We start from the raw sequence: 26514 nt of genomic DNA on the forward strand, positions 1-26514 counted from the left end.
TTGACATAACCCCTGTAGAATACCCTTCCACTCAAGCACAGTATCCCAAACAACTCATCAGAAAAATAAATGACTCCCCATAGACCCAACGCGAAATAAAAGGCCAGGCCAAACTCGTTTGTTTTGACACGAAACAACAATACACTAAAGCCTAACCTGATAGGTAATGCTGGACTTCAGATGAGTACTTCAGTTCCACTAGGCTTAATACAGACACTGATAAGAGATTTTATCTGTAAGCTACCTCCATTCAAATGATGATTGTTGTTTTCTATCAGGTATTTTTTTTTTTATTCTAATTTATTCGCTTTTTAAACCTATTTTTAAACAGTCGCAAGGTCTGACTGCTACAAATCTAAAATGTAAGAAATATATATCCAATATCTAATGGGGGGGGGGGGGCATATGTGCCACAGCAGGCTGACCCACTAGCCATTCATACCTTCTTTTCGAATTGAGATCTCAGCTTTGGCCCGTCACAAAACCACCACAAAATTCAGCACAACTGAAAGTCTCAAGTCAAGACTGAGGTGCGCAGTGAGGGGAATCTCTGTAGCATCTGCCCGCATCGTGACTGACTAGCCACTCCCATGATTATTCGTAAATTTTCATTAGAAGAAAATTGTACACAGAGTAGAACAAACACACTTATTATTTAATAATAATAATACCCTTGATGGAGTGTGTACTGTGGCCTTCTATGATCTGCCCATTAGTCAGGGAAAGAACATACACAGGTAATGGAGGTGCAGCTCTGAATCTGTTTTGTCTGAACAAAAAAACACTGTCCTGGAAAGAATACAATATTCCTACATTATAGAATCTTACAGGAAAGACCTACGCCCAAAGCATCTACATAGTCTTTCAAAAAGAATGTCCTTTAGTTCTGAGAGTTGCGGAACTGATGGTACTGGAAACTAAGAATTGTATTGATCCACAGAGCAGGTAAAGCAAGGGTGAAAGCAATGCAAGCCTCCCCTCAACCCTCTTCCCACCAGAAACTATTACAACTACATGCAGTATACAGTAACAGTTTGAGTTAGTTCCAGATGCACAAGAATTACTGGGAACCACAAAATATAAAGGGGATTCCTATATTTTCCTGACACTAACCTATTTAAAGCTTTGTAACTATTAAGTTGAAGTGACCAGGGAAATATGACACCATTGCACTGTAGGAAAAAAAGTTGTTATCTTGTTCATAGTTTGAGAAATTTGCATAGAGTCTGTCACATGAGGGAGGAATATGGAACAAGTTTACAAAAAAAAATGACAGATGAGTACAAAGCCACAAGTGTGTAATTTGAGAGCTTTCCCCTCACAACCTTGCAAAAGCTGAATGTGCCACTGTAGACAGCTCTGTGCCTCTCCAACGCAATTGCATTGTGTTGTGTGGTTTAATGTGCACTGGGGGCTAGGGTAAGCAACAAACTAATTTCACCAAAGGTGAAAGGCATTAGTAAATTAGACTGCTGACCCCTTAGCTACCAATAGTAATTAAATATTTATAGTTATTGTTTTCCATTTAAACTTGGCAAACCTTATTAAGTGAAAGTTTGCCCTGTTGGAAGTTGCATTACAGGTGTTACCAGGCTACACGTTTGTATATACTACTTTCTCTGTATTATTCATTACATTGTGCGTTCACTGTACATACCTGAGTCGCTGGACAAAATGTGTCAGGGCGACACGGCTACGGGAGTCAGAGCTCAGCCCTATTGAGATCAAACGACAGCCCACAATATGCACAGCTGCAAAGCGATTGGCCTAGGGGACGTGCTTTAACTTTAACTGCTAAAGTTGGAAACTGTCAGTCGGCGGCCGACAAAGGTTTGTGTGGGGGAGTGAGAGCGAAGGGAGAATACCCTCACTCCGTCTGTCATCTCATCACCGGCTTCGTTCTTAAAGCACAAGACAGCTTCCACCACATCACCATCCAACACACACAAATGACAGCTAGGGAATACTGTCAGTATTTTTAGCATTCTGGAAAATGTATCTCTCAGCCGACTGCAGCTGAAAAACAGTCCTGTTGTCCCAGTCCGGCGGTAGCTACTACCATGAACGTCAACCCAGAGTCCATTGGCAGTTCCAACTCCTATCAGATCTGCAACAACTGTCAGAAAGTGCTCAGAAAAAAGGTATGGTTTTGTTTGTATTCGGGTTTTAAGTTTTGTCATGTTTACAGCTTTACTTGAAGAACGGTTCTGTGTTAAAAGTTTCTGTTAACCTTGTTGAATAGTGTAACAGTAGCTAAGTACTATGCAGTCATTTGATTTCCACAGTGGAGTCTATGCTTTTTACTTATATTTTTATTGGGCAACATATAATGGAGTTTATTTTGATAATTTATGACATGATGCAGATCAACAATATCCCCTTGTTTTGCAACCGTTTATAGCCCAACCCCTAAATTATAAAGCGTACTTAGTTTGCGGCTAAAAACGAGTCTTGTTGTGGCCATACGAAGTACATGGTACTGTAAGGTTCCTAGGTTCCGTTTTATGGAACTTTTACAGGGAGAATGCAATCTCTGCTACTTGCTTGGATAATTAATGCAATGACTGTTACATGAATGCAACCCTCTGCTAACGTGCTAATCAGTAGGTGGCTTGGATAGTTCTGAAAACTTCTTTTTATTTGGAAAATGACTTTTAGCGTAACCGTTTGGAAAATGCTAATACATTAATTCAGTTTATACATTTTGTAATGCTGTTTATCTGTCTTATTACTATGCAGAAGTTCGAATTAGAAAAGTTCAAATTAATTAAAACTGCTGATCTGAGCAAATTAAAATATATTTTTATGTGCAGGTTAATGCGCTATACAGATATTACAAACAATTTGTTTTAGACATTTCTTGTTGTGAAGATTCACAACAAAAAATGTCTAAAACAAATTGTTTTAGACAATATATATATATGTATTCTCTTGTCTGTGGTACGAGTCGCCACGATTAAATATTTGCAGGTAAATCACCTGTATATGCTATAAAGACCAGTTTAATATAGGACATACCATGTTTTGAATTTTTTTCGTTTGTCGCTTAAATTAACTGACCATTGAGGGTGATGTAACAAGTTGCATTGCAGGAAGTTCATATTGATGTTCTGATCGGTGCTCATAGAAACGTCAATCAAAGTTGTTTTTCAAGCCTCTTTCGCAGTTTAGTCCCCGCTCCCCATGCTGAGGCATGGCAGTCGCCAAATCGTGTTACCCAATCAAGTTTGCAAATGTTGAAACGCATACCTTTCAAATTCCCATATTTAACTAATACATACAAATTGTGTGGTTCCTATTTGTTTAGTTGCACATATCAGATATTTCTGAAACCATTCATTTGCAAGCTATTTGATTTGAAAAGTGTGATCTGCATGACAAACCCACTGTACAGTATAATACTTTTTTTTTGTATTTAATACTAATACTGTATATTTCTATATGTGCGTTTTACAACAAAGTAACTTTTTGAGGGGGGAAGACCCAACCACACAAATTAAACTAAAATAACAATGACCCTGATGACATCAAATACTTTTTAAATATATAGATTAATTAATTGTAGCAGCCTTTATCCCTTATACCTGTCCATAATTATTCTTATTTTTTATTCTTCAGTGTGTGTCCCACGCTGCATCTGCAATTGTTTTCAGGACTGCACAACACTGGTTGCATTATAACCACTGTTACTAATACAGTATATACCATCATTAATCATTACAAAACTAAACATAATGCTGAAAATAGACGCCAGAGGATTTGCAGGTTGATCATATTTTATTGCTTCTGTTTAGTTTTAGATAGACCATGATGTCAAAACCGTCTGGAGATGAAAGTGTTGAGTAACTGTGAAGCAGTAGACTAGGTCCTTTTCTCTTTTTTACTCTAACCAGCGGATGCCTTGTCTGTTTGTTTGGTGGATCCTGCTAAAACAGGATTCATTTAGCTGATAAATGAATCCTGTTTTAAATTGCACTATACTCAGCTGTAACAATTACTATAGTCACACAGTTATTGTTTTGAGATTCAGCTTTTATTAGGGAGTTCCCCTAAATCCCTTGGGGAAGATACAGGGTATTAATGCTTGTGACAGGGTAGCTGTCTGCCGTGTGGATGCGTGCATTCGCTGCTGAGTGACAGGCAGGAGATCGAGACGGAGATTGAAGTTGATACAAATATGTTTATGAAAAATGACTTTCAACAACTTTTGCCTTCCTGTAGCCATTTTGCATTAGCGCTGTATTAGAGATGGGAATTTTAAACATTTAAACATATAAACTCTAAAGAAGTGGTAAAACATTTAATAATATGCTAGACGTATAACTGTTCACGTGACAAATGTCACCAAACACATTTTTTATGCATTAATTTTAGTAATTTATCATCAGTACTCCGTCGTGTATCAGACTGCCCTAGTGCCACAGTAAGGGCGGATATTATAAAAAGGAAGGGGTTTGGCAGTTGCCTCCAAGTAGCTTTTCTAATTGGTGCAACAGAAAGATTGACACTGGGGCGGGTTTTATTCTCGGTCGATCTGGCGCTTCATTGGTGCACTGTGTGTGTTTATGCCTGTAGTAGGCGTGGTATGGTATAAATTCCACGGCGGGGATAATAATGTTAATGACAAGCATTTTTTCTGAGTTTGTTATATATTTAAAATGGCATCTCTAAACAAAGGAAACTATGTTTGGAAGTATTTTGAGGAACCAGATGAGAAAACCGTGATATGTAAATAATTATGCCAAACAAAATTGCCGTACCACAAAAACACAAGTTCAGTGCTTCACAGTTTGAAATGAAAACATTCAAAATTATTGTGGATGGAGCTACTGATGGCAATAAAAAGCAAACATCCATAACATTTGCTATAGATTTGCCCGAACAGGGGGTGATCACGTTATCCTCATGAGGACAGTGCATGTGAATCGTGAATGCTGCAGTTTTGAAATCGATCTAAGATTATCCCAATACTGTGCTGACACATAAAACAATAACAGCAAGGCTGGAATAACTTAAAGAAAATCATGCTGCAATACAAAACTTACAAAGGGAGAAAAAGTTGCAATTACCACAGACTCGTGGACCCCATTCCCCAATCTTCCCATAGTTGGAAGGCTTCTATCACTTGAAATTGTTCTGTAGGCTTTTGGACCGAACAGCCGTTTATGTTTAGTACAATTTTTACTTCTGTATTGGAATTTGAATACTTTACATTATTTAGTAATAAGACCATATACAATTAACTGCACAAGAATAAGATATGATAGTAATTACTTAATATATTACTTGATTGTGTGTTAGTTTGGCATTTAAAACAGGACTTGTGGCAATGTTTGGGAGGTTTATGTACACTAATACAGTATGTAGAGGAGAGTGATGTTTGATTCGTGTACTCGGAAATTGTAATGCTCAAGTACTCATCTCGAGCAACAGTTGATCTCAAAAATCCCACTGCTACTATCAAAGACCGCAAACTTTTAAATCTCTGTGGCAGTGCTCTTTAAAATTCTAAAATATTGTGCTATTTTATCCCTGGTAATTACCTTTTCCAGAAGCGAAAGTATTTCCAACTTTTTTTTTCAATTGTAAGCACAACTCGCTTACTCTTTCCTGTAACATTTTGCATTCGAGCTATACAGTGGGTCATGTGAATCTCTTTTTTAATTTTTTTTTTTTTTTTTTAAAACATATAATTTTGGGCAAAGTTATTTAAAATAAATACATAAATAAATAAAATTTTTAAAAAAAACGTAATAGGTTCCTGTTTTGTTGTTGTTAAATGAACCTTTAAGAAACACACTATTCTAAAAACACTATCCGAAAATGTGTTCAATATGTATGTAGTATATAGTTATATTTTCACTATCAACTTTTAATTACAACCATAAATATAAACATTTCAATATATACTTTGTGTATGTGTTTTTTTGTTTTGTTTTTTACTGTGTAGTTAAGTCTTTGCGATGTTAAAACTTTATTTGCTTATTTAGGGTTTATTTGCTTAGAAAATACTAACCAGGACTGTCAGTATCGACATGTAATATAAAGAGTGTGTGTATGTAGATCTGGTTTAAACGCTGACATTGCAAAGCGTTTAAACATTCATAAAAATGTACCAAAAGGGCGGATACACGACGGATTACTGTATTATATAGTCACATAAAATAAACTTAGCTATCAAATTAGACAAACAATAAACATTCTAATAGTGCCCAAGACCCATTGTGGTGGACCCAGAAGCTTCAGTTTAGTGTCTCTTGATAAAAGCAAGCAGATTATTGAAAGACAAGGTTAATTATCTATCAAGCACAGACACTTTGAAGAAAGTGCAATTATAAACCTTAATGTTTTTTTTTTATGTTATGACAGCCATACCATTGTGTGTCAAAGCTGTCATTTGGGCCTTTCCCACTGTTGAGGCTAATCTCTCTAGATGAGTCTTTTTTAGTCGGTTACATGGGATGAGTTTTTTCTCTTTCTTTTTGCTGGGTAACTTGCTTGTTGTAAAGCCGCTATTGTTCCCTTGTAATCCTTGTGTTGGCGGATTACCAAATCTCGAGAGAAATGACTACAGAGTTGCTGATTCAGCAGAGCTCTGCTGACTTCCCTTTACTGGGGGAGCTACAGCTGCCTGACCCGGTCAGCTATCATGAGGAAGTTACAAAGGCAAGCGCTTGTTTATCTTCTATCCTAAAATGAGTTTAAATCGCATCACACTGTCGTAACTGGTCCTCCTCACCACAGCTACAATATTTACGTACAGTGCAGTACATTCTAGTGAGACTGTACCAGTGTGGCTGGCATGGACTTCAAAGAAGCTCAACTCAGAAACCTGCAGGGCAGCGTACAGTTTCTGTTCTTGCACATACATTATAATTGAATGCTATAAGTAATTTTTCAATCATGAACATCTAAAACTGATCAAAGAAACCTGTATTATTATTATTATTATTATTATTATTATTATTATTATTTAAATAGGTTTACAGAAAGACTACCTAAGGATAACTAATTAATTTGTTTTGGTTTACTTGTCCAGGCACTGTAGTTAAACTTTGTTAAACCTGCATGTGGTTTCAGTTATCAGACAAGTGAATTGAAGTATGAAGAGTACCTGGGATTTTTGACTTAATTGTCATAAATAGCACATGTTTTTCTCTTTATCTAAAGTTCAGTAACTTTAACCAGATGCATAACAGAAGGTCACTTTGTTAGTGTTTTTGGAGGAAATCTTTACAGGCATAGAGAGTACCTTTATTGCACAACTGCCGTGCTCAAAAATAGTATTGGGTTGTAAAAGCAACACTTAGAATCGTGTAAAACGACACAAACAACAATATTTATACATTTTTGTACGTACATTTCAACAGCAGAATAGTTAGCAATTGTTAGCATTGACCAGCATTCAGGAGCCAGCCACCTCAGCCGTAATCCCACAGCAGGTAATTGCTTGCAGATTACACATAACACACATCTGATTAAAATAAAACAAAAAAAAAACTCTAATGCATGTATAGTGAAGCAAAATGTAACTTTCCGTGAATTAATCATGCATAAAGCATAAAGAGGTAACATTCCCACTTGTGGATCATTTTAATTCGCAGCTTTTAAACTATAAATAGCCTGGCTAAACGGCAGTCGGGAGTTCAGTTCGAAGCGACAGACAAGCAAACCAAGTGTGAGAAGGAGAGGGGAAGAGGGAATGGGCTGCCCCAGGTTAGGCTGCTGGCGTGGGGCTGAAGCGTCTCATCTTCTGGAGAAAGCTGCAGCTCCTCTTGCAGCAAAAAAAGTAAATACATTAGGAAAGATAACCACGTAATAGACCTAATATATATTTAGTTATAAAATGAATGCTGAATAAGATGTCTGTGTTATAAAGTGCCAGCGCAGCATTTCTTCAGTTCAGATACTGTATCAAAAGTGAGAGACAGAAACAGAAGTTAGACTAAGAAGTTGTTTGCAGTTTGAACAATACCGGTACTGTATTTACTGTACAAATATTGCATGAATCACTAGTATAGAGAATTGGGGGACATGCTGCAGGAGCGTTATATCTGAGATGCGTTATAATCGAGAGCCGTATAGCGAGGGAGACTGTGTATGTGTGTGTGTGTGTGTGTGTGTATATATATATATATATATATATATATATATATATATATATATAATATGCTATAAAGTGTAAGAGGTTTTGGACACATTATGGTTTTTATGGTATTTATTTTTATTTATTTATTTATTGATTTTATTACGCAAAAGACCAAATAAAAATGTGTTTTTTTTAGGTTTTGACATTGCACAATAAAAAACATGTAAAATGATTTGCTGACCACTCACTATCCTTTTTGTTTTTCCTTTGAATACTTGTTTAACTTTTGATGTTTTCTATGTATTTATTTACTTTTTTTTTTATACCAGCGATGTTTGCTGTTTAAAGGGCAATGCATTGAAAACTTAAAATGTGTACATTAATCACTACCCCATCACAATAAACAACAGGAACTCAAACCAGTAAATAAATAATACATCTTGCACAATAAGAATTACAATGATTTTTCTGGACTTCAGAAAGCCTTGTCTGGTCACTTTCTGAGTCAAACTCAGAACCAGATACACATTTTACTGCACTTTCAGTGTTAGCCCCGCACACTTCCAGTGACATCACCAAGTACCAGTACAATTGCAAGTATGTGTAATGGGTTCTGTGCACACCACTATCCTGAACAAACCACTCCTGTGTGCTTTAGAAGATTGGTAAGGTAGGGCAGTTAAAGCCTGTTTAATGACAAGCTGACTGGGGTTAAAAGCCATGTGTTTATAATGAAGGTGAATAATTTCAGCAACAAACACTCTGCTTATGGTGTAATCAAACCAATCAATACTGAGTTTCTCAGAGCGGTAGTATAACCGTCCTTGGGTAAAGGTCTTTAGTGTTTTGAAAAGGTTGACAACAGCTGTTCTGTGGTATTTTATAGTTTGAACTTCAAAGTAAAAGTTTTTAGTTTATATTTTTTATAGTTATTATAGTGCTTCATTTCCATTACGTGGGTCCTAGCCACTTTAAAAAAAAAAAAAAAAAAAAAATGTGTGTGTGATGCACTTGCCTTGTACCTTGTAGAGCATAATCTTAACCCAGGATTTCACAGAAATCGAGAACAATAGATGAATAGATGAAACGTTGTCGTCTGTATTGATAAAGCATCCGCATTCTGGGAAACAGTCCGTGTTTACAGTTGGGTCATGCTTTATGAAAATAGCCCTGGGTATCTTCTACAGTCATACAAACAGATTTCACCACTGGCAGTTACAGTTGCTAACAGATAGCTTGCTAGTGCCAAATTTATTGGAATCAACTCGTATTGCATTGAAAAACACCCAAGACTTGACTTGTTTGCAAGCTTGAATATACTGTATCTGTCTTCCAGGTAATATGATACAGTGCAAAGATACAGCTAAACTAAGTATACCCAGTTTGGTTTTCCATCCAGCATTTGTATTTTTGTTACTATTGAAAATTGCCATGCATACAGTATTAACCATAGCAATGTCTGGGTCAGTTGGTTTGGCTACAGTGGTTCCCTACTGCTGGGTAGTCCAGGGTGATCTCATGGTGGCTTGTGTTTTATATTGGCCTACTAAAAGCATACTGTAGTATGTAGTGTACAGTACAATAGTTTGCATTTTAGCATGCAGAATAAGAATGGTAACGTACAAACTACATACACTCAGTATTTGAAAAGTATGGCAATGTAGCAGTAGCTTTTGCTACAGTACTTTATAAAATCACCGTTACCAAACAATTGGGCACAAATGACAAATACAATTAAAAATAACCCATACAGAAGTTTGTTTTAGAACAACAACCAGTACAAAGTCCAACAAGGTTGCAGCATAAAATTGGGTGATACTCGACCAATGAGGAGGCACTTTGAATTATTACATCACCCTCTCCTTTAATAACTTGGCAATAGAAAGCGAGGCAGCAAAGTTTTAAAAGTATGTTTCTGAAAACACACAGAGCTAAATAAAAAACAACCGTCATTTGAGCTTGGTATCAAACAGGAACTCTGCTCCCCATTTCCCTTGCGTTTGCAATAGACCAACTGCAGCTATAATCCTAGAAATGTAGCATTCATGCCAAGCTGTAGTAAGTAAATGATGCAGATCAGAGATGGAACAGACACCGCTATGTAAAAAATACTGTTAAGCAAGTATCTCAGGAACCTTATCTTTCTGATGATTCATAGCTACAAAAGAAGGTCTTTTAACACGTTGAAAGTCATCAATCACTGTCTGCTTGTTAACAGATGTTTAAGTGATTTACTCAATACTCCAAAGTAAGCAATGATTCAATTTCAGATAAATTGTTAGAAGCAGTAAAAATAATTTATATTAAGCAGAGGTAGAGTTGAAAATGGATCCAAACCCAAAAATAGGGGAAAAAAGTGGGAAATTTGTATTACTTACATAAACGGATTCATACAAATTAATATGACGGCATATTATAGAATGGGTTATTTTTTTTTAGTGAACTCTAGGTAACAGCGAATGTTGAGTAATCCACACTACCACTGATTTTGGCCACTAGATTAGCCTGGCCAGTTTGTGCTAAAAAAGAACAGCTTTAATTACAGTGTACAAAACTGCAGCTCTGATTCACTTCTCATTAAACTTAAAAACCAGACATATCTGCTCGCCTTCCTGTGGCTTGCACCCTTCTTGCACGTATCCTATCAAATACAGTTTGTTTGAAATGACTAACTGTATGCATTCTGTTTGGCTGCAATGCAGCCCTGCCTCCTATTTTTAAAATCGCTGACTGAATTACATAGAAATCAGCATCGCTCTTTTTGCTCTTAAATTATATATATTTTTTTGTTTACTGTTGTAAAACTATAGTCTACTTGTTTTTGGATTCTGTTATTTTTATTTTTATTTTTTTTCAAAAGACTCTAGGATTTATGAGCTTCAGCTATGAAGGAATGGAAGTTCCCGGTTTTGTGTACAAGAGCTAGCTGTTTTTTTTTCCCCTAAAGGATCCAGGAACCTTCTGCATCTCCTAATCTGTCACTTTTTTTTTTAATCCAAGTTTAAAGAGGCAGAGTACACAGATAAACTAAATTGTGGACTTCAAGATTATACTGCACAAGCTGAATCTGAAAAAATCTAGGATATGTGGGATTTTTTGTGGACTCCAGTACTATGGCATGTAAACACTCTTTAATCTTAGTTTTTGCTTCACATTAATTTATCTTTAGCAGATATCATGTAAATGTACACGGGAAGATGCTGTCACTACTAGGTTGGCTACTGGAGTATATTTCAGATTTAGCCTTGAGTTTACTGCTTTGAAAGCAGCATGTCCAGCAGTCAGCTATTGCTTCATCAGGTCCATGTGTTTTCCAAGCTTAGCTATCCTATCTCCGGTTACTCCAGTACTTCACAGACACAGGTCAAAATACAAAACGGTTGCCTGTTTTAAAAGCCTCACAATGATCTTTGTACATGTACCGTTTGTTCAAGGAAAATGGGCCAGATTTATTAAGGTCTTTACACCAAAATGCAGATTGCACCATTTCTTTGGTAAAGAAACATAAAACTGTTAATGTTACATAACTAGTAACAACATAAGCCCCTTTCACACTGGCATGCTCTACCCAGGTCAGAACACGATTGCACACTGCTTTTGATAAAGCAGGGTTGACTTGGGTGACAGACGCAAGTGCACTATGCGCGTATCAATGCCCCGGAAGCAGCTTGTTACAGACGCTTCCATCCAAGCTTCTCTGGATTGAACCGTCGGTGCAAATGTTTCTTCATCCCTGCTGCAATCTGGCTGATGGTGTGTCTCAAGCAACAAAAATATGGCTAAACAGAATAAACAAAAACGTTCCTTGCAGAAGTGAAACCTTCACGTAGGAGTGGTTCTTTGTTAGTCAGCCGTCATGCATTTTGTCTCGCTCTACCCGCGTCAAAGTGTGTCAACCCACATCCTGAGGTGGGTCGCTGGGACCCAGGTTAACCCAGGTATGACCCAGGTACGTGGTTTCACACTATGCAGGATTGTGACCCGGGTAGCCAGAACGTGGGTCCTGACCCGGGTAGAAGTGCAAGTGTGAAAGGGGCTATAGACAAAACTTTGAGTAGTTAATTAACCTGACCTTGATAAGTCTGTCCCAATGTGTCTCACTAGTTTGGGTGTTTCTAACAGTGTCTTCAGTAGTCTGTCACTGTCCCACATTGAGCTGTAATTTACCCCCTCTGAGCTGATGGATGGACTGATAGTTTTTCAATATTTTAATATGTTGTTTTCTTTTCAATGCTCATAATATCGGCGCACCATTTGGCCTTGAATGCAATAGGGACAGGCAATCTATGTTATCTACAGTACAGTAACTACCACAGGTTTCTTTGTGCTACTGTAGGATATCTACACAAAAACTAACTTATTTTATTAAGTTTAGTATAGCATCAGCTTCTTCAGATGTGTTCCACACATTTGGAAAGGCACATGGGATTGAATACAGTTGCTTTATTCTCTTTTTACATGATTCATTTAGCTCTTCTTGGTGAGGGAGTTAGATAGTAGCCCCCTAATGTAATTAATCAATTAAGGTGGACCTTATTCACTGTTGCTAGGTTATCTAGTCATTTTCTGGTTCATCCACCTCTGGTGCTGGGCAGCATCTTACTTCAATACTGTAGAAAGCTGACCCCCACTCCATGCACTACGGTTCTGATTTTAGACAGACATGCACTTCAGCTGAGTTTGAAATTAACAACACACGCCCCCTTGCATTTTGGAACACCCCCCCCCCACCATAAAATGAAAGGATAATGCAGCAGCTGAGCTGTAACATCTTTTTAAAAATGACCTTTACGCTGTCTCCTTTGAAAATGATTGATTAAGTACTGAAAAACAACAAAAACACAGGGTAAAATACATATTTTTTCATATTTGAAATCTGTGGATGATCTCAGATTTACAAGCCTTTTTAAGTAACGTCTTCAATTGATATCATTTATGTGGCTGTGTTTTTTAAAGAAGTGCTAATTACAATAAAATAAAATCATTTACGAACCGTTTTTTAGCATTAGGGACTTTATCACTCGTAAAGTAAATAGATTACATATAGAAGCTGAAGTTCTTGATAAAGGCTGGCTGTTAGTACAGACTCCCTTCTTTATCAGTTCACTTCAGCTAAATGTGTGTCCAGCCTGATTTAGAGTTGTCCTTGAATCGTTCACTGGTATTCATTAAAACAATTGTTTCGTTTTCTGTTAGTGAGCAATTTCAGTTAAATTTAATTTGGAGATTAACATCTGAAACAACACCAAGACTAATATTTGCAAAGGTACTGTAATCTATCAGTAAAGGAGGCACTGGCAAACCTTGTTTTTGGCACCAGTGTTACACTGTCTTAGTCTTGGGTGTAACTTAATGCTTTCCATCATTTGGAATGAATTTTATCTCAAACCAAAAGAACCTATTAAATTCACACACTGAAACAAATGTTAAGCAGTGTTTATTTAAATGAATACAGCGTTGATCGTGTGTAAGTTGAATCTTAACAGCTGTTCCTGGTGTTTGCTGCATCTATTGCATGTACCTTATTTTTTTCATTTTTTCCCCTCTATTAAAACGTGGATTAAATTGAGCCCAAAATGATCGAATTAGCAATAAAATACAGAATGTAGGCTAAACGCACTAAATGACCCTGCAGAAAGGAGTCCACACGTCTCATGTCTGTATTCAGCTGTAAAACAAACTAAACAACTGTGTAAAGTACAAATGCAGAAAATCAGTAGGTGCAGTTGGATGTATTACGGTGTGATTTCTAACCTTTTTGCGTGCAAAAACACACCACGGAAAACTGGCAGGACTGAAAAAGCATATGTTTTCTTTGGAACTGCATCGAAACTGGTCTATCAAGGAGTTACAATGTATTTTGATTGCAGCTTGTTTTCGAGGGGGCAATGGTGTGCTTGATTCAAAAATAGCAACTTTGCAGCTGATGGTTTTATTTAGACATTTTCACAGTTTTCAGTTGTGCTGTGGGTGGTGACAAATAGCAGAACAACACATTCAGTGAGAACAAGAAACAGTAAGTTCAGTTAAGAGAACAGCAGTCATTCAAGTCAGAAATGATCTAACCGATTTAGAAAACATTCCCTATGCCCATAAATACAAAGCTCCCTTATAAAAGTTTATAAAATGAGTAAAAAGTAATCTCTTATCAAGCTTTTTAACTATGCTTTCACTATGGGTATGCCACATTTAAACAGTCGCTTCCTCGTTTTTAATTCATTGTGGTTAGTCTAAAATGTAATTGAAATGTTTTTGAGTAGTAGTGAATTTCTGTTTAACTGACACCTCATGCATTTCAGTCATGCTCATCATGTTGCTTTAGTTTCCCTAACAGGCCCTTGCAATAATTATCAGTACAAGAATAGCCCCTGAATTTCCTGTAGAGTAAAGAGATCCAGAGAGGGTCACTTTTTCTAGCTGTGATGTAGTCTTAGTCAACCTTTCCCAATGGCAGTGAACAAATTGGATGGCACCATGTTGAATTTACATTAAAATGCTGGTAATATTTCCAGCAATATTGCTATTAAAAGTAGAATAGAAAAAAATACCAGCAATTCATTGCCAGAACTAATTGCTGATTAGTATTGCCCTGGCAACTAGATTCGAAAGTCCACAGAGTCCCCTGTCCACAGTACCAACAAACCTTATATTGAGAGTGAAATCACCGTACACTGCACCTTTTTAAAGTGTAGATTACAAATTACATTTTGACAACAACCTGTTGATTTTTCCTTTTTTTTTATTTACACAGTTTAGGAAAGGCACATGTGACGTTTACCTTTCTGTGAAATGAAATATAAAAAAAAAACACATCTTGTAGTGATACCCTCCCAATGCAGTACATTTGTAAACAAGGTTCTTTTTGCGTTTCTTGCGCTTTAGCGTTGCTTAATGTTTTTCAACGACTGAAGTATGTTTGTAAATTTATAATTTGATTAGGTTCAGACTGGTGTCGTTTTGTGAATGTGTGTTGCAAGGCTTGTCTCAGCCGCCTCAGGCAGTATGTGTTTAATGTACCGGAGCTCTGTAAAACAAACCAGCTGAGGCTGGAGCTGGCCAAGGCACTTATTATTTATTTATTTATTTATTTATTTAGAAACTGTAATGAGTAAACTACATTAGTAGTAAAACAGCCATTGTTTGTTTTTCAGTTCCTTTTAGTTTTCTCTGTTTTGGGGTCAAAGTATGTAGAGCGTGCAAGCAGAGGATTGATTTAATAATAATTTTATGAAAAGCATACCACCAGCTTACAGTACAGTATTAACAAGTTCCAAGATCTGTCCTTCTTTCACGATTGCAAAACCACACTTTTTGCTTTAACAGTCAGTTTATATGAACAAGTAAAGGCTGTGTGTGATTTACACTGGGATTTTTCTTTTTTTTTTTTTTTTTTAGTAACATAGTCTCATGTTCAGTTCTGGTACCTCTGACATATGAGGTTGAAAACTGAAATGTGACATAATCGAATCGGTGTTGACCATGAAAGCGTTTTGATTAGTTTCTGTCTGTGCTCTTCATTGAGAATATTGAAAAGGGAATGCTCAGTGGCTGTCGTAACCTGAGATACAGAGCTGTAACTGGTTTAGATTAAAAACTGGCTACATTGGCCAACATGGAGCAGAGGGTGTTCTGTGTGCCTTGTTTCCACTGCCTTTCCCTAGGTATAGCTGAGCTGGACGGTCTGGGAGAGGTGTAGTTAAAGATGGACGTAATCTTGTCAGGTATCCTGTAGCTGACCCGAGGAAGTAGTAATGCAGCAGTAAAGGTCATAGTGCGGCAGTAAATGGTCACATGTTGCATTGTGGGATTGATTGAAATTAAGCAAACAAGCGAAGATGAACAAAGTTGAACAAACATTTGTGGCTGTTTTTTTTTTCACACAGCCGTCAGTGGTTTTGTAAAAAGCAGTAGAAAAAACAGTTTCTTTAGCACACACCTGGCGTACTTATGTACAGCACAGTTTGGCCTCGTTGGATATGAGATACAAACTTTACTGCTGAGGTGTAGCTCAGCAGTAAAGAGTCCATGGAAACACACTCCAGCTGCACCTCACCCAGACCGTCCAACTCAGCTATACAGTACTTGGGGGAAAGGCAGTGGAAACAAGGCAGTTTGCAATCTCTTGAAAAAAGCCCCTGAAATATTTTAAAATGACTGTTATACAGTATTGACAAGACCAACAATCTGTCGTGCATTCTCATCAGTCCCAGTATACCCAGTATATATATTTAAATTTTATAGTGGTGTGGTTTTAGTTAGAAGTCATGGTGACTAGGGCCTTTTTAATGAATTAAAACAATAAATAAATAAATACTAAGATAATCCCAACATCCTTTTAAATTTAATACAGGAAATGGAAATGGAGAAGATAAATGAATCAGTAGTTTAACTGTATTTGGATTCCAGTTATAATGGTGATCTTACTAAGTAGAGGTTAATGCTGGTGGTGAACTACACTTCTACTCATAGTATGTGCTTGAGGTGTAAATACCCATGCCTGTATCTCCCCCTTCAGGACATTTTGTAAACGGGAGCGTTTCAAAGGGAATATGATCTCCTGGTAAACAAATAAAACAGAAATTGAGCTGCCTGTTCTTTCTCAGGAGAAAGTGTCTGCTGAGAGCTGCAGTAGGAGAAAGGGTTGCTGTAATTTGCCATTAGCTGGTCTGATCAGCCTGAACAGATTGTCTCCTGGTGGTTTTAGTGCTGATGGTGGACTAATGCACCAAAGCTTTATACTTAAAGCGGCTATACAATGATGATTATTGCTGCCACCGTAGCGGCTACCCGGGTTAAAAGAGGACAATGCCGATCTCGCAGAAACTTTCAGGTCAAATTCAGTTGCTGCTCTTCGCTTTCTCCTAGCAAACACTGTAACCATGGTTCCCTGCTCGATAAACTATCACCCAGCTAGTACTGGGAGAGATTGGAGAAACACTGGGGTGGGGCAGTTACTGCCTAATTTACCCCACTCTAAATATCTTGGTATCTTGAACAGATGTTTATCTCTTTTAAGTTTATGGGGAACACTTTAATGAGCAAGCCTTCATATAAGTGCAGCGATAACTCAGCATTTTATACATTTTCTAGGAATTGCAGAACAACCGGGGGTGCAGGCCATTGGACCCCACTGGCTAATTGCCCCTTTGCAGATATATGAAAAAATATTTTAATAAAGTAGTAAGTCCCTCAAGTGCAGTGGTTCCCCATATAGTATTCATGTATAATTCATGCCTGGATGGTACATTTGTTCTTCGTTTTATCCCAAAAAGTGTTTCTAAATAATTGGGTAAACTGGGCAATAAAGACCCAATCCCATAGCATACTGATTGCAGTTGTTTAAAAAAGGTTTGGGCAGCAAGTTTGGTCTTGTGCTTCAAAACTGGCATCACTCAACTGCTTTACACAGGAACAGACCATATGAATTGTCTTGCATGTGTTTATTGTCACTTTGTGTACAAATGAAACCCATAAAGTAAACTAATTACATTGCTGTACACATCTGCTGACTATGTACTGTAATACATTTAGAAGAATGAAAACTAAGACAACTGTGACGTAAACTTGGCTCAGGATACAGATTTTGAGCACCCAAGTGAGTTTCAGAAGAATATTAAAAATAAATTAAATATGGTTGGGGTAGTTAGGGTTCAGTGAAGTGCACACAATAAGTAGGTCCAGGTTGGGTTTCGGGGTCAATTTGATCAGCTTTACCCTGTGAGGATAAGTTACAACTGGGTTTTTTAAAGGATTTTACAGTACTGTGCATTCACTACCTATCCCTGGGTTTTCCTGGGATTATACCTAAAAGTGCTTGATGCAATCCAGGGTGATTCCTGGCTTACACCACTGGGATATAGGTTTGTCATTTCGACCCCTTCATTTCTTTTAAACAGAATCCAGGTTGAGCTGCTGCAGCCTGCAGCTTTGCAGTTTTCTGATCGAAATGTTTCTGCTGAAGTGCTGTGGCTAGCTTCAAGATGAAATCTTTCCTACTGATATTTTCCCCGGTGCATTCCTTGTACAAAACGAAGGAATTGATGGCTGCCGGGTCCAGTAGAGATAACAACAGGCTTGTATAAAAAATAGAATATTGTAAGTTATATTCAAAATAAAAACATGCATACACAGGGGCTCCCGAGTTGCGCATCCAGTAAAGGCGCTCCACATGGAGTGCAGGATGCACTCTATAGTCTGGACGTCGCGAGGTCGAGTCCAGGCTATTCCACAGCCGACCGTGGACGGGAGCTCCCAGGGGGCGGCGCACAATTGGCCGAGCGTCACCCAGGGGGAGGGAGGGTTAGGTCGGTGCTCACCGCGCACCAGCGACCCCTGTAGTCTGGCCGGGCGCCTGCGGGCTTGCCTGTAAGCTGCCCGAGAGCTGCGTTGTCCTCCGACGCTGTAGCTCTTGGGTGGCTGCATGGTGAGTCCGCAGTGTGAAAAAAGTGGTCGGCTGACGGCACATGCTTCAGAGGACAGTGTGTGTTCGTCTTCGCCCTCCCGAGTCAGCGCAGGGGTGGTAGCGGTGAGCTGAGCTTAAAAAATTATTGGCCATTCTAATCTGGAAGAAAATAATAAAAAATAATTGGCAATGACTAAATTTATGAAAAAACAAAACAAAAAAAATAAACAAAAAAACAATATTTAAACCACACGCTGCGCTCTTCGTGCAGCTGACACATCTGCTGATCACTAACTTATACAAAGGTAAGAACGCTTCATTATGTTTGTTTTTACTGTCATGATGGTTGTGTCGTATTAAGTTGGGGTGGGGGTACGTCTATGATGAGTGTCTTTTGCGTCTGACTCCTCCCATGTGTATGGTGCATGTGAATCCCCATCCCCCCACCCGGAGACGAGCGTCCCGCTGAACAGGTGGTTCTAGTGTTGCAGAAAATTTAACACACACACACCCACACAAATATAAATTCTAAATAGTAAAATGTGTACTTTATATTTTATATAATTGTGTGTGTGTGTTGGAAAGGTAACCAGACAAACAAGTAGCTAATGCGCGGTGTAATTCAGAATGTGCGCGACAACACGTTAATTCATTTCTCTTGTTAAATGTTTTTATCTTCATGGCAACGCATGAAGCTCTCCTCACGATATTCAGAGTTGTTCTTTTCCTACATAGTAAGCAGACACGGACATTTAAATATCCCCTCCCCTAAATGACTATGAATTGAGTAACCTGCATTGGTATGGCAGATTATTTTATTTTTTTCCTAAATCAGAACTGCATAGCACTGCATTTCCTGAAACATACGGCAAACACGTCATGACTTGTGCATGTAAATGCCACCAGTGTCACCTTGGCACAGCTCCCCCTCCCTTGCTATTTCTTTCGTTGGCAGTCTTTTGGTTCCTGCCTCAAATGCCAGGAATCTGGGAGTTATTTTCAATCCTACTTTGATTTATGAGCACCATTTATGTTCTGTTACTAAGATTTATTTTTGGCACCCGAGAAATACAGCTACAGTAGGTTGAGGCCTCTGCTGGCCCAGGCTGATATTGAGACGCACTTTTATAACTTCTAGGGTTGACTATTGTAATTCCTTGTTTGCTGGTCTCCAAGGTGCCTCATTGAATAAGTTGCCGCAACAATAATATTTACACACACTAAGTCACTTTGCCATATTTCCATATTTTAAAATTGCCATATTTTAAGGTCACTACATTGGGTCCCCATGAAGCATTATAATGCTTTTTCAAAGCGCTCTGGGATGCTTACGCATGAAGGACGGTATATAAATGAAATTGGTATGGTTTGGTAAAATATATAAATTAATAGTTTTGTTGGAAATTATTATAAAACTGTATCTTGGTGTCCCTGTTGCTGCTGCCATATTCATATGTAACCAACATGTACTGTAATCACGTCTCGAAGCTTGATAAAGACAAGCAATTATATGAGAATATAAAACTTTTTTTATATCATTGTTGCAAAACAGAGCCGTAAGCAGTAAATTTTGTTCTAGATTTTTCAAAATATCATCCCACAACAGCTTGGTTTATTGTTACAAGTTATTGTGCATGCAGAAGTTGTTTGCTTTGCTTGAAAGGTTACAGAGGTTGATCATATGACTGCTACTCAATTATACGTTGTCAGAGCTACTGGGGTTTTGATATGAGCCCAAGGCATTGTTCAGAGAGCAAACAGTGATGATTGCCAGTGTTAATAAAGAGGCTGGTTGAAGCTCACAAATAGCAGGGGATGGGTGTCTCCAATTCATGCAAACAATAACAGATTGAATAACTGTGGCCATATAGCAAAGAAGAGAAAATGCTAGAGAAAAGAAAACAAATCCTTGAACTTATTTAAATTCCTCCGAACAAATGTTCGTAATGCTGCGGTATGGGGAGCACTTGTTCACACTGTAAGCTGTTTCACCTTTTCGTATTGTTCCACATCATTTATATCACCATAGATTTTAAAGGAAAAGTAGGTTAAAATAATCCTACTCCTAGCCAATGTGCAGAATGCAGACACCCTTGACGTTCTACAGGGTTAATAATTGACTGTGGCCAGAGACACTGGAGTGCTTGTCTTCAGAACTCCACTTGTTTAGGGATGTTATTCAAATGACAGTGTGACTCTTGTTAAATCTGTGGAAATGAAAACATGGCTCAGTGCTTCCTAGTAAAACACATTGCAGCTTGTCTCTCTCATTTAAACTGACTGTAGCTTTTGCCAAATGAAGACAAAGTTACATAACAGCACTACATTTTACAGGCTGACGTAATACAAGTAGGTTTTAAAGTCCAAGTCTAGCAGCTCCTGAGTTTTGAAATAACAGTATTTTGTGTGTGTGCTCCTGCTACATTGGTATAAAAAACAGCATGAGCTTCTTCCGAAGCACGTCAGTGTATTACATTTATTATGTATTACATTTATTATGGGCAGCAGTGTGGAGTAGTGGTTAGGGCTCTGGACTCTTGACCGGAGGGTCGTGGGTTCAATCCCCGGTCGGGGACACTGCTGTTGTGCCCTTGAGCAAGGTACTTTACCTAGATTGCTCCAGTAAAAACCCAACTGTATAAATGGGTAATTGTATGTAAAAATAATGTGATATCTTGTAACAATTGTAAGTCGCCCTGGATAAGGGCGTCTACTAAGAAATAAATAATAATAATAATAATAATAATTATTGTAACTCGCATGAGGTAGATGGCAAGTTTTAAAGTTTGTGTTTTTAAAGATGAGCTCCCAGTCTTTACCACCCATTTTTCCTCTCTGACTTTGACACACAGTACACTAAAGTCTATGCGACAAATTGCCATCTAATCAGATCTATTTCACTACAAAATACAAACGTAAAGAACATTTGGACAGGAAAGAAGTAGACTGATGTTGACAACAAAGCCAATCGGCACATTGAACGATGTAAGGATGTAAACTGCGGCCTATTTTATAAATACATGAACTGTAGGGGCATCTCCCTTTGTGTCTGTGCTAGCCAAGAGATCATTTATCATGCTTTCACTATTTATTTGAGCTATGCGGGGGAAGTGTCATGTTAAAGGGAAGGATATTTTGGCATACTGCCAAGGGCTGTCTGAAATACTGTGTTGACATAATTGTAAAAATAAGTCTAGGGGATCGCCAGCATTCTATAGTTTATTATGAAGGAATTTGTGTAGCCAAGTGATAATTTAAATGCTAATATTGTACTTTTCGAGAGACAAATATTTATAGAACTGTTTTTGGCAGTGTGTTTTTCCACTATAAATACATTGTTTGGTTTTGTTTGGACCAGGCATACAAAGTGTGGTACATTATTCTCGAGGAAATATGCGTAGCGTGGTTTTGTGGAATTTAAATCAATTTATTTATTTTTGCATTCAATATGGCCTATTTGATTTGTTTAATGTTAAAGCATGTGTGATATCCAATCTGTTCTGCAAAGGCTGTTGTCTGATAGACATTTTCCATTAAGTTAAAGCTTGTTGCGGTTCTCAGAATTATTGACTTGGAGTTAGAGATTGTATTTTGTAAAATGGCAAGCAGTCTCATAGGCTAACAAGTGTTCCAACCTATTTAACTGTGTCACTGTTACCCTTACCAAATATTCCCTACACAGCAGTTCCCAACATCTACTGTAAACCCTCCCAATAAGTTCTTATTTCTATGTAACTGTGCTACTGTAGTTCCCATGTGTTCCTTTTGGTATATGCAATGATAACCTTATTGAAGACCAGATAATAACCAGGCTACTTTCTTCTGTCTTTTCTTTATTAAGGTATTTTTGTTTTAAATGTCTGGACAGTAATCTCTTAACTTGCGGTATACTGCAGTAAAAAATTGTAGTGAATCATTTTTCACTGTCATGTCTATGTCTGATATCAACTTGACCAAACAGCAGTTTAAAAAAACACTCTTAATGCAATTATAATTATAGATGTTTGTTTTGTTTAACAGGAAAAAGGAATGCGAATCCCTCGACCTTTGACAAGTGGGCCGAGTGCCTTCATACCAGAAAAAGAGGTAATGGAGCTTTTTACATTTAACTTCAGAAGTAAATAGTTATCCTCTTTGTCCTTGAACACGTTAGGAAGCATAGTACCAGTAAACTATGTTTAATTTCTACATTAAGAGAACAGTGATTACCATTTTTATGTTAGATGCAAGCACCAACGCTATAACACCATAAAGTGAGACAATGTTTGGACTCAATACTCGCACCAGTTAACTGTTCATTGCTAGTTTGTTGCACACTATTCTCTACCACTTAGAACCGCCATGCGGGGCAATTTGGCCCAGTTTGGATTTAAAATGTTAATTACTCTTCCGTTGTAAATCGTATGTGTGTGTCCGTTTTTGACTTTTCCTAAATATATGAATTAAATATCCAGACAGTGTTTGCTCTTCCATAGAGTACAATGCGGCCGTCATGCCGGAAGTAGTGTTATATTTTCTTTTTATGTAGTATTAGAAACAATGATTTCGGTTTTATAGTTTTGTGTGTACATGTACCCGTTTACATCTGTACACGGGTATATGTACATACCCGTTTCTTTTGAAATGTATATTTTATTATATTTTTTCACTGTTTGTAGTCGTGCTGTATATGCGCTCATTTTAAAAATAAACCCTAATTTTCCATTTAAATACGGTGTTTCTGTGATGCAAATGTTGATATGATGTTCATGAATAAAACTTTTCAGTTGTATCCGATAGTATGTCTTTAATTTTTCATAACTAAGCGGTTTAAAAATGTATGGGTCACAATGACCCACGTTGCGGTTCTAGTGTTCGTTCTAGTTTGAAAATCTGGCGGTTCCAGTGTTAACTGCTCAAGCTGCTGAATATCCACTCCACCTGTTTGCAGTTTGCCTGTCCGTGGACACAGCTGTATGCTAATCCCTGGTTCTTGTTCCATCGCTCTTTCCACGTTAGATCCTGGAGGCGACTCCGGTGGACATGCACACCAACCTGCTGCTGCTCGTGGGGGACTACTCCTCGTCGGGCCAGCTGAACCACCTCACGCAGGTCATGGGGCTCCACCCACAGTATCTGGAATCCTTCCTTCGCTGCCAGTTCTACTTGCTGAGGATAGACGGGCCTCTGCCCCAGCACTACCGACACTACATAGCTATCATGGTGAGTGCAACATTACATTGTCCATTTGCTTACTGGCCCTCCAGCAGGTATTGGGGCAGATAAAGAAATGCTAGGTTCATTTGGTCTTTTCAAAAATGTCAACCACCTATTTGTAGGGGTAATCCCTGGATAATCAAGAACGGTTACCCAGTGCTGTAGAATGCTCTATAAAGTATTGTAAATTAAATGTTGAATGACTGTGCGATGCTCTATGACGGTATCAACATAAACCCCTAATTGAAATTAGCAGAACTGAAAATGTATTGTAAATTCAGGGCCAGAGATCTTACTTTTGTTTCTACCAACCTGTATGCACTGTTCTGTAAATGTGGAATGGCTTTGTGTACCGTTGGTGGCTTAATGAGTTGTTGTGTTTTGTTTGTTTTTTCAATCCCAGGCTGCAGCCAGGCACCAGTGTTCGTTCCTGGTGAACATGCATGTGCACGAGTTTCTACAGATCGGCATGTGTCTGGAGTGGCTCAACGGGCTGGATTTCGCTCCACAGAGGCTAAGAAACTTGAATGAGATCAACAAAATCCTTGCACACAGACCCTGGTTAATAACTAAAGAGCACATACAGGTACAGAGGAATGCTTTGAGAGGAAGCAGATAATAATTGTGGCATAAACAACCTATTGTGAAATAGATACACTTCAGAAACTGCTGCAGTCCAGTGGTGTTGATAAAGTACAGGTTTTCACATGTTAGTCTGTGTTTCAATCATCGGCTACTATTTAGGAAAGTAATTTACTTCAAGAAAGACAAACACACCTGTCATGTTGCTATTAGGGACCACTTAGTTGGTCAGTGGATTCCTTATTTTTAAAAGTGGTTTCATGCTAGCTTTGTATTTTATTTTTAAATTTAAATATACAAGGGGGAAAATATATTTGTTCTGCACCCAGCAGTAAATATAGGCATAAACATATACTTTAGGTTTGTTTTCTCTGTTTCTTTAAAATATAAAAATACGAGAAAACATGGAAGCAATTTGTTATACCAAATCAGTTTTTGACCTTGCTTGAATGGCATTGACCTTTCAACTACTACTTTTGCTGCTTCTAAATTATCAACAGGCATTTTGAACTTAAAGATATGATAGGACAGTTCCTAAGAAGTAGTGCATGTTAAATCCGACCTTCAGGGATGCTTATAATTGTCGTGATTCACCCACCTTTTAGAAGCTGGTGAAGACTGGTGAGAACAGCTGGTCTCTGGCAGAGCTGGTCCACGCCGTGGTCTTGCTGGCACACTTCCACGCCTTGGCAAGCTTTGTCTTTGGCAGTGGTATCAACCCTGAGGTCGACGCAGACGCCTCCAACCGCTTCCAGGACGTGGCTCTGAACAACTTCTGTGTCTGTGACCTGGCCAATGACAACAACCTGGAGGAATTTCTCCTCCCTGGGGTGAGGGGTGGGAATCGGTCTCATTGCTTAACCAACGTACTTCTTTCCACACGATTTCCACGACTGTTTATTTATCTGAAGGGATTTAGTTTTAGGTAGATCCACTGTGAGCAACATCTTGTTAGTGTTAGTTGGGGAATTTAGTACGTATTGGGCAGATGTTTATTGTGTTGTGAATTTAGCCAGGAATCCAACCCCTGCTTGTTTTCGGAAGTAGGTCGTGGGATTTTTTTAAGTTTCACTGAGCAGGCTGGACCTTGTTTTAACGCCCAATCTGAAGATCAGCACAGTACAAAACTGATTGGCCATTGGTTGACTTCAGGTCTGGAGGGCCTGACCTGAAACACCAGCTTTCTGTCACCTGCAATTGTGTTTTAATGTTGAGGATTTTTCTTCTTGAAACCCAAAGGCCAGTGCTAATTGACCCTGCAAACCTTGTAGCACAAGATGCTACAGTTGGACATGTTGTGATTCACTAGTTTTCATTCAGGATGCTTTACCTGACTTTACCTAGGGAATCCTTTCTTTTTGTTAACTGTTTTTATAATATCTAAATTTGTATTGGTGTGTTTTTATTCTTTTGTAATAATATGGTCTTATCCTTTTTTTTTTGCAGTAGACCAAACACAAATGCAGATTTAAAGTTGCATGGAACAATAAATGTAATGGATTACAATTTGAAAGACCAAATAGTTAGATATGGTTTAAATGAGATGTTTCTCAGATGATTCTCTTATAAAAGTTTAGCACAGTAATTTTGCATAATAATTTTTTGCATGGTTATACTATCCAAATGTTTTTGTTTGTTTTTTGCTTCCCTGTGCTTTGCATTATTTCACTATGCTTAATTACACTTTGATCCAGTATGTTTTTACTAGGTAAGGGCTGACCTGCTGAGCAAGCATATGAGGTATTTCTCCAAGGAGCTCCCTCACTCATGAGGTTAAATTGTGTTCTGTTGTGTGTTTCAGATGGTGGACTCTGTGAGTGAGCTGGAGGCGTTGATGGGGAGGATGAAGAGGCTTCAGGAGGAGGAAGAGGAGGCCTCGCAGGAGGAGATGGCCACACGATTCGAGAAGGAGAAGGAGGAGAGCCTCCTTGTCGCCTCTGGAGGTACCGTTACATGCAAGACATTCGCATAATCTTTTACTAATGTTTAGGCCTGCATTTGGGCTACAACCTCTGTGGCCTGCATGAATCCTCTATTTTTTGAATATAATGACAACTTAGTCTTACAATTATGCCTTAAAATCAACCACAATCTCGCAGCCATCTGCAGTACTGTATTAAAAAAAAAAAAGCAAACATAATTTTATTTTGTCAGGTTGGACTTTATGTCAAAAAATCTGTAACAGGTGTACTACAAACATATGATGTGTGATTTAAATATTTATAATCATTTTCAATTGCATGCA

General features: G+C 38.1%; 1 protein-coding gene across 2 annotated transcripts in view; it reads left to right on the forward strand.

The window, feature by feature from the left end:
- The first annotated feature begins 1728 nt into the window (after positions 1-1728).
- LOC131738046 (sestrin-3-like) overlaps positions 1729-26514 on the forward strand; it is a 34026-nt gene continuing 9240 nt past the window's right edge. Inside the window, exons 1-6 of one of the 2 annotated variants that reach the window (XM_059031096.1) lie at positions 1729-2141; positions 22512-22577; positions 23490-23693; positions 24091-24273; positions 24875-25099; positions 26071-26212. In XM_059031096.1, the coding sequence (XP_058887079.1) occupies positions 2061-2141; positions 22512-22577; positions 23490-23693; positions 24091-24273; positions 24875-25099; positions 26071-26212 (901 nt within the window). In that variant the 5' untranslated portion in view covers positions 1729-2060. The remainder of the gene's footprint in view (positions 2142-22511; positions 22578-23489; positions 23694-24090; positions 24274-24874; positions 25100-26070; positions 26213-26514) is intronic. The other variant, XM_059031097.1, reaches the window with a different exon arrangement.

Source organism: Acipenser ruthenus, chromosome 9 (assembly GCF_902713425.1).
Source record: "Acipenser ruthenus chromosome 9, fAciRut3.2 maternal haplotype, whole genome shotgun sequence".
NCBI lineage: Eukaryota > Metazoa > Chordata > Actinopteri > Acipenseriformes > Acipenseridae > Acipenser > Acipenser ruthenus.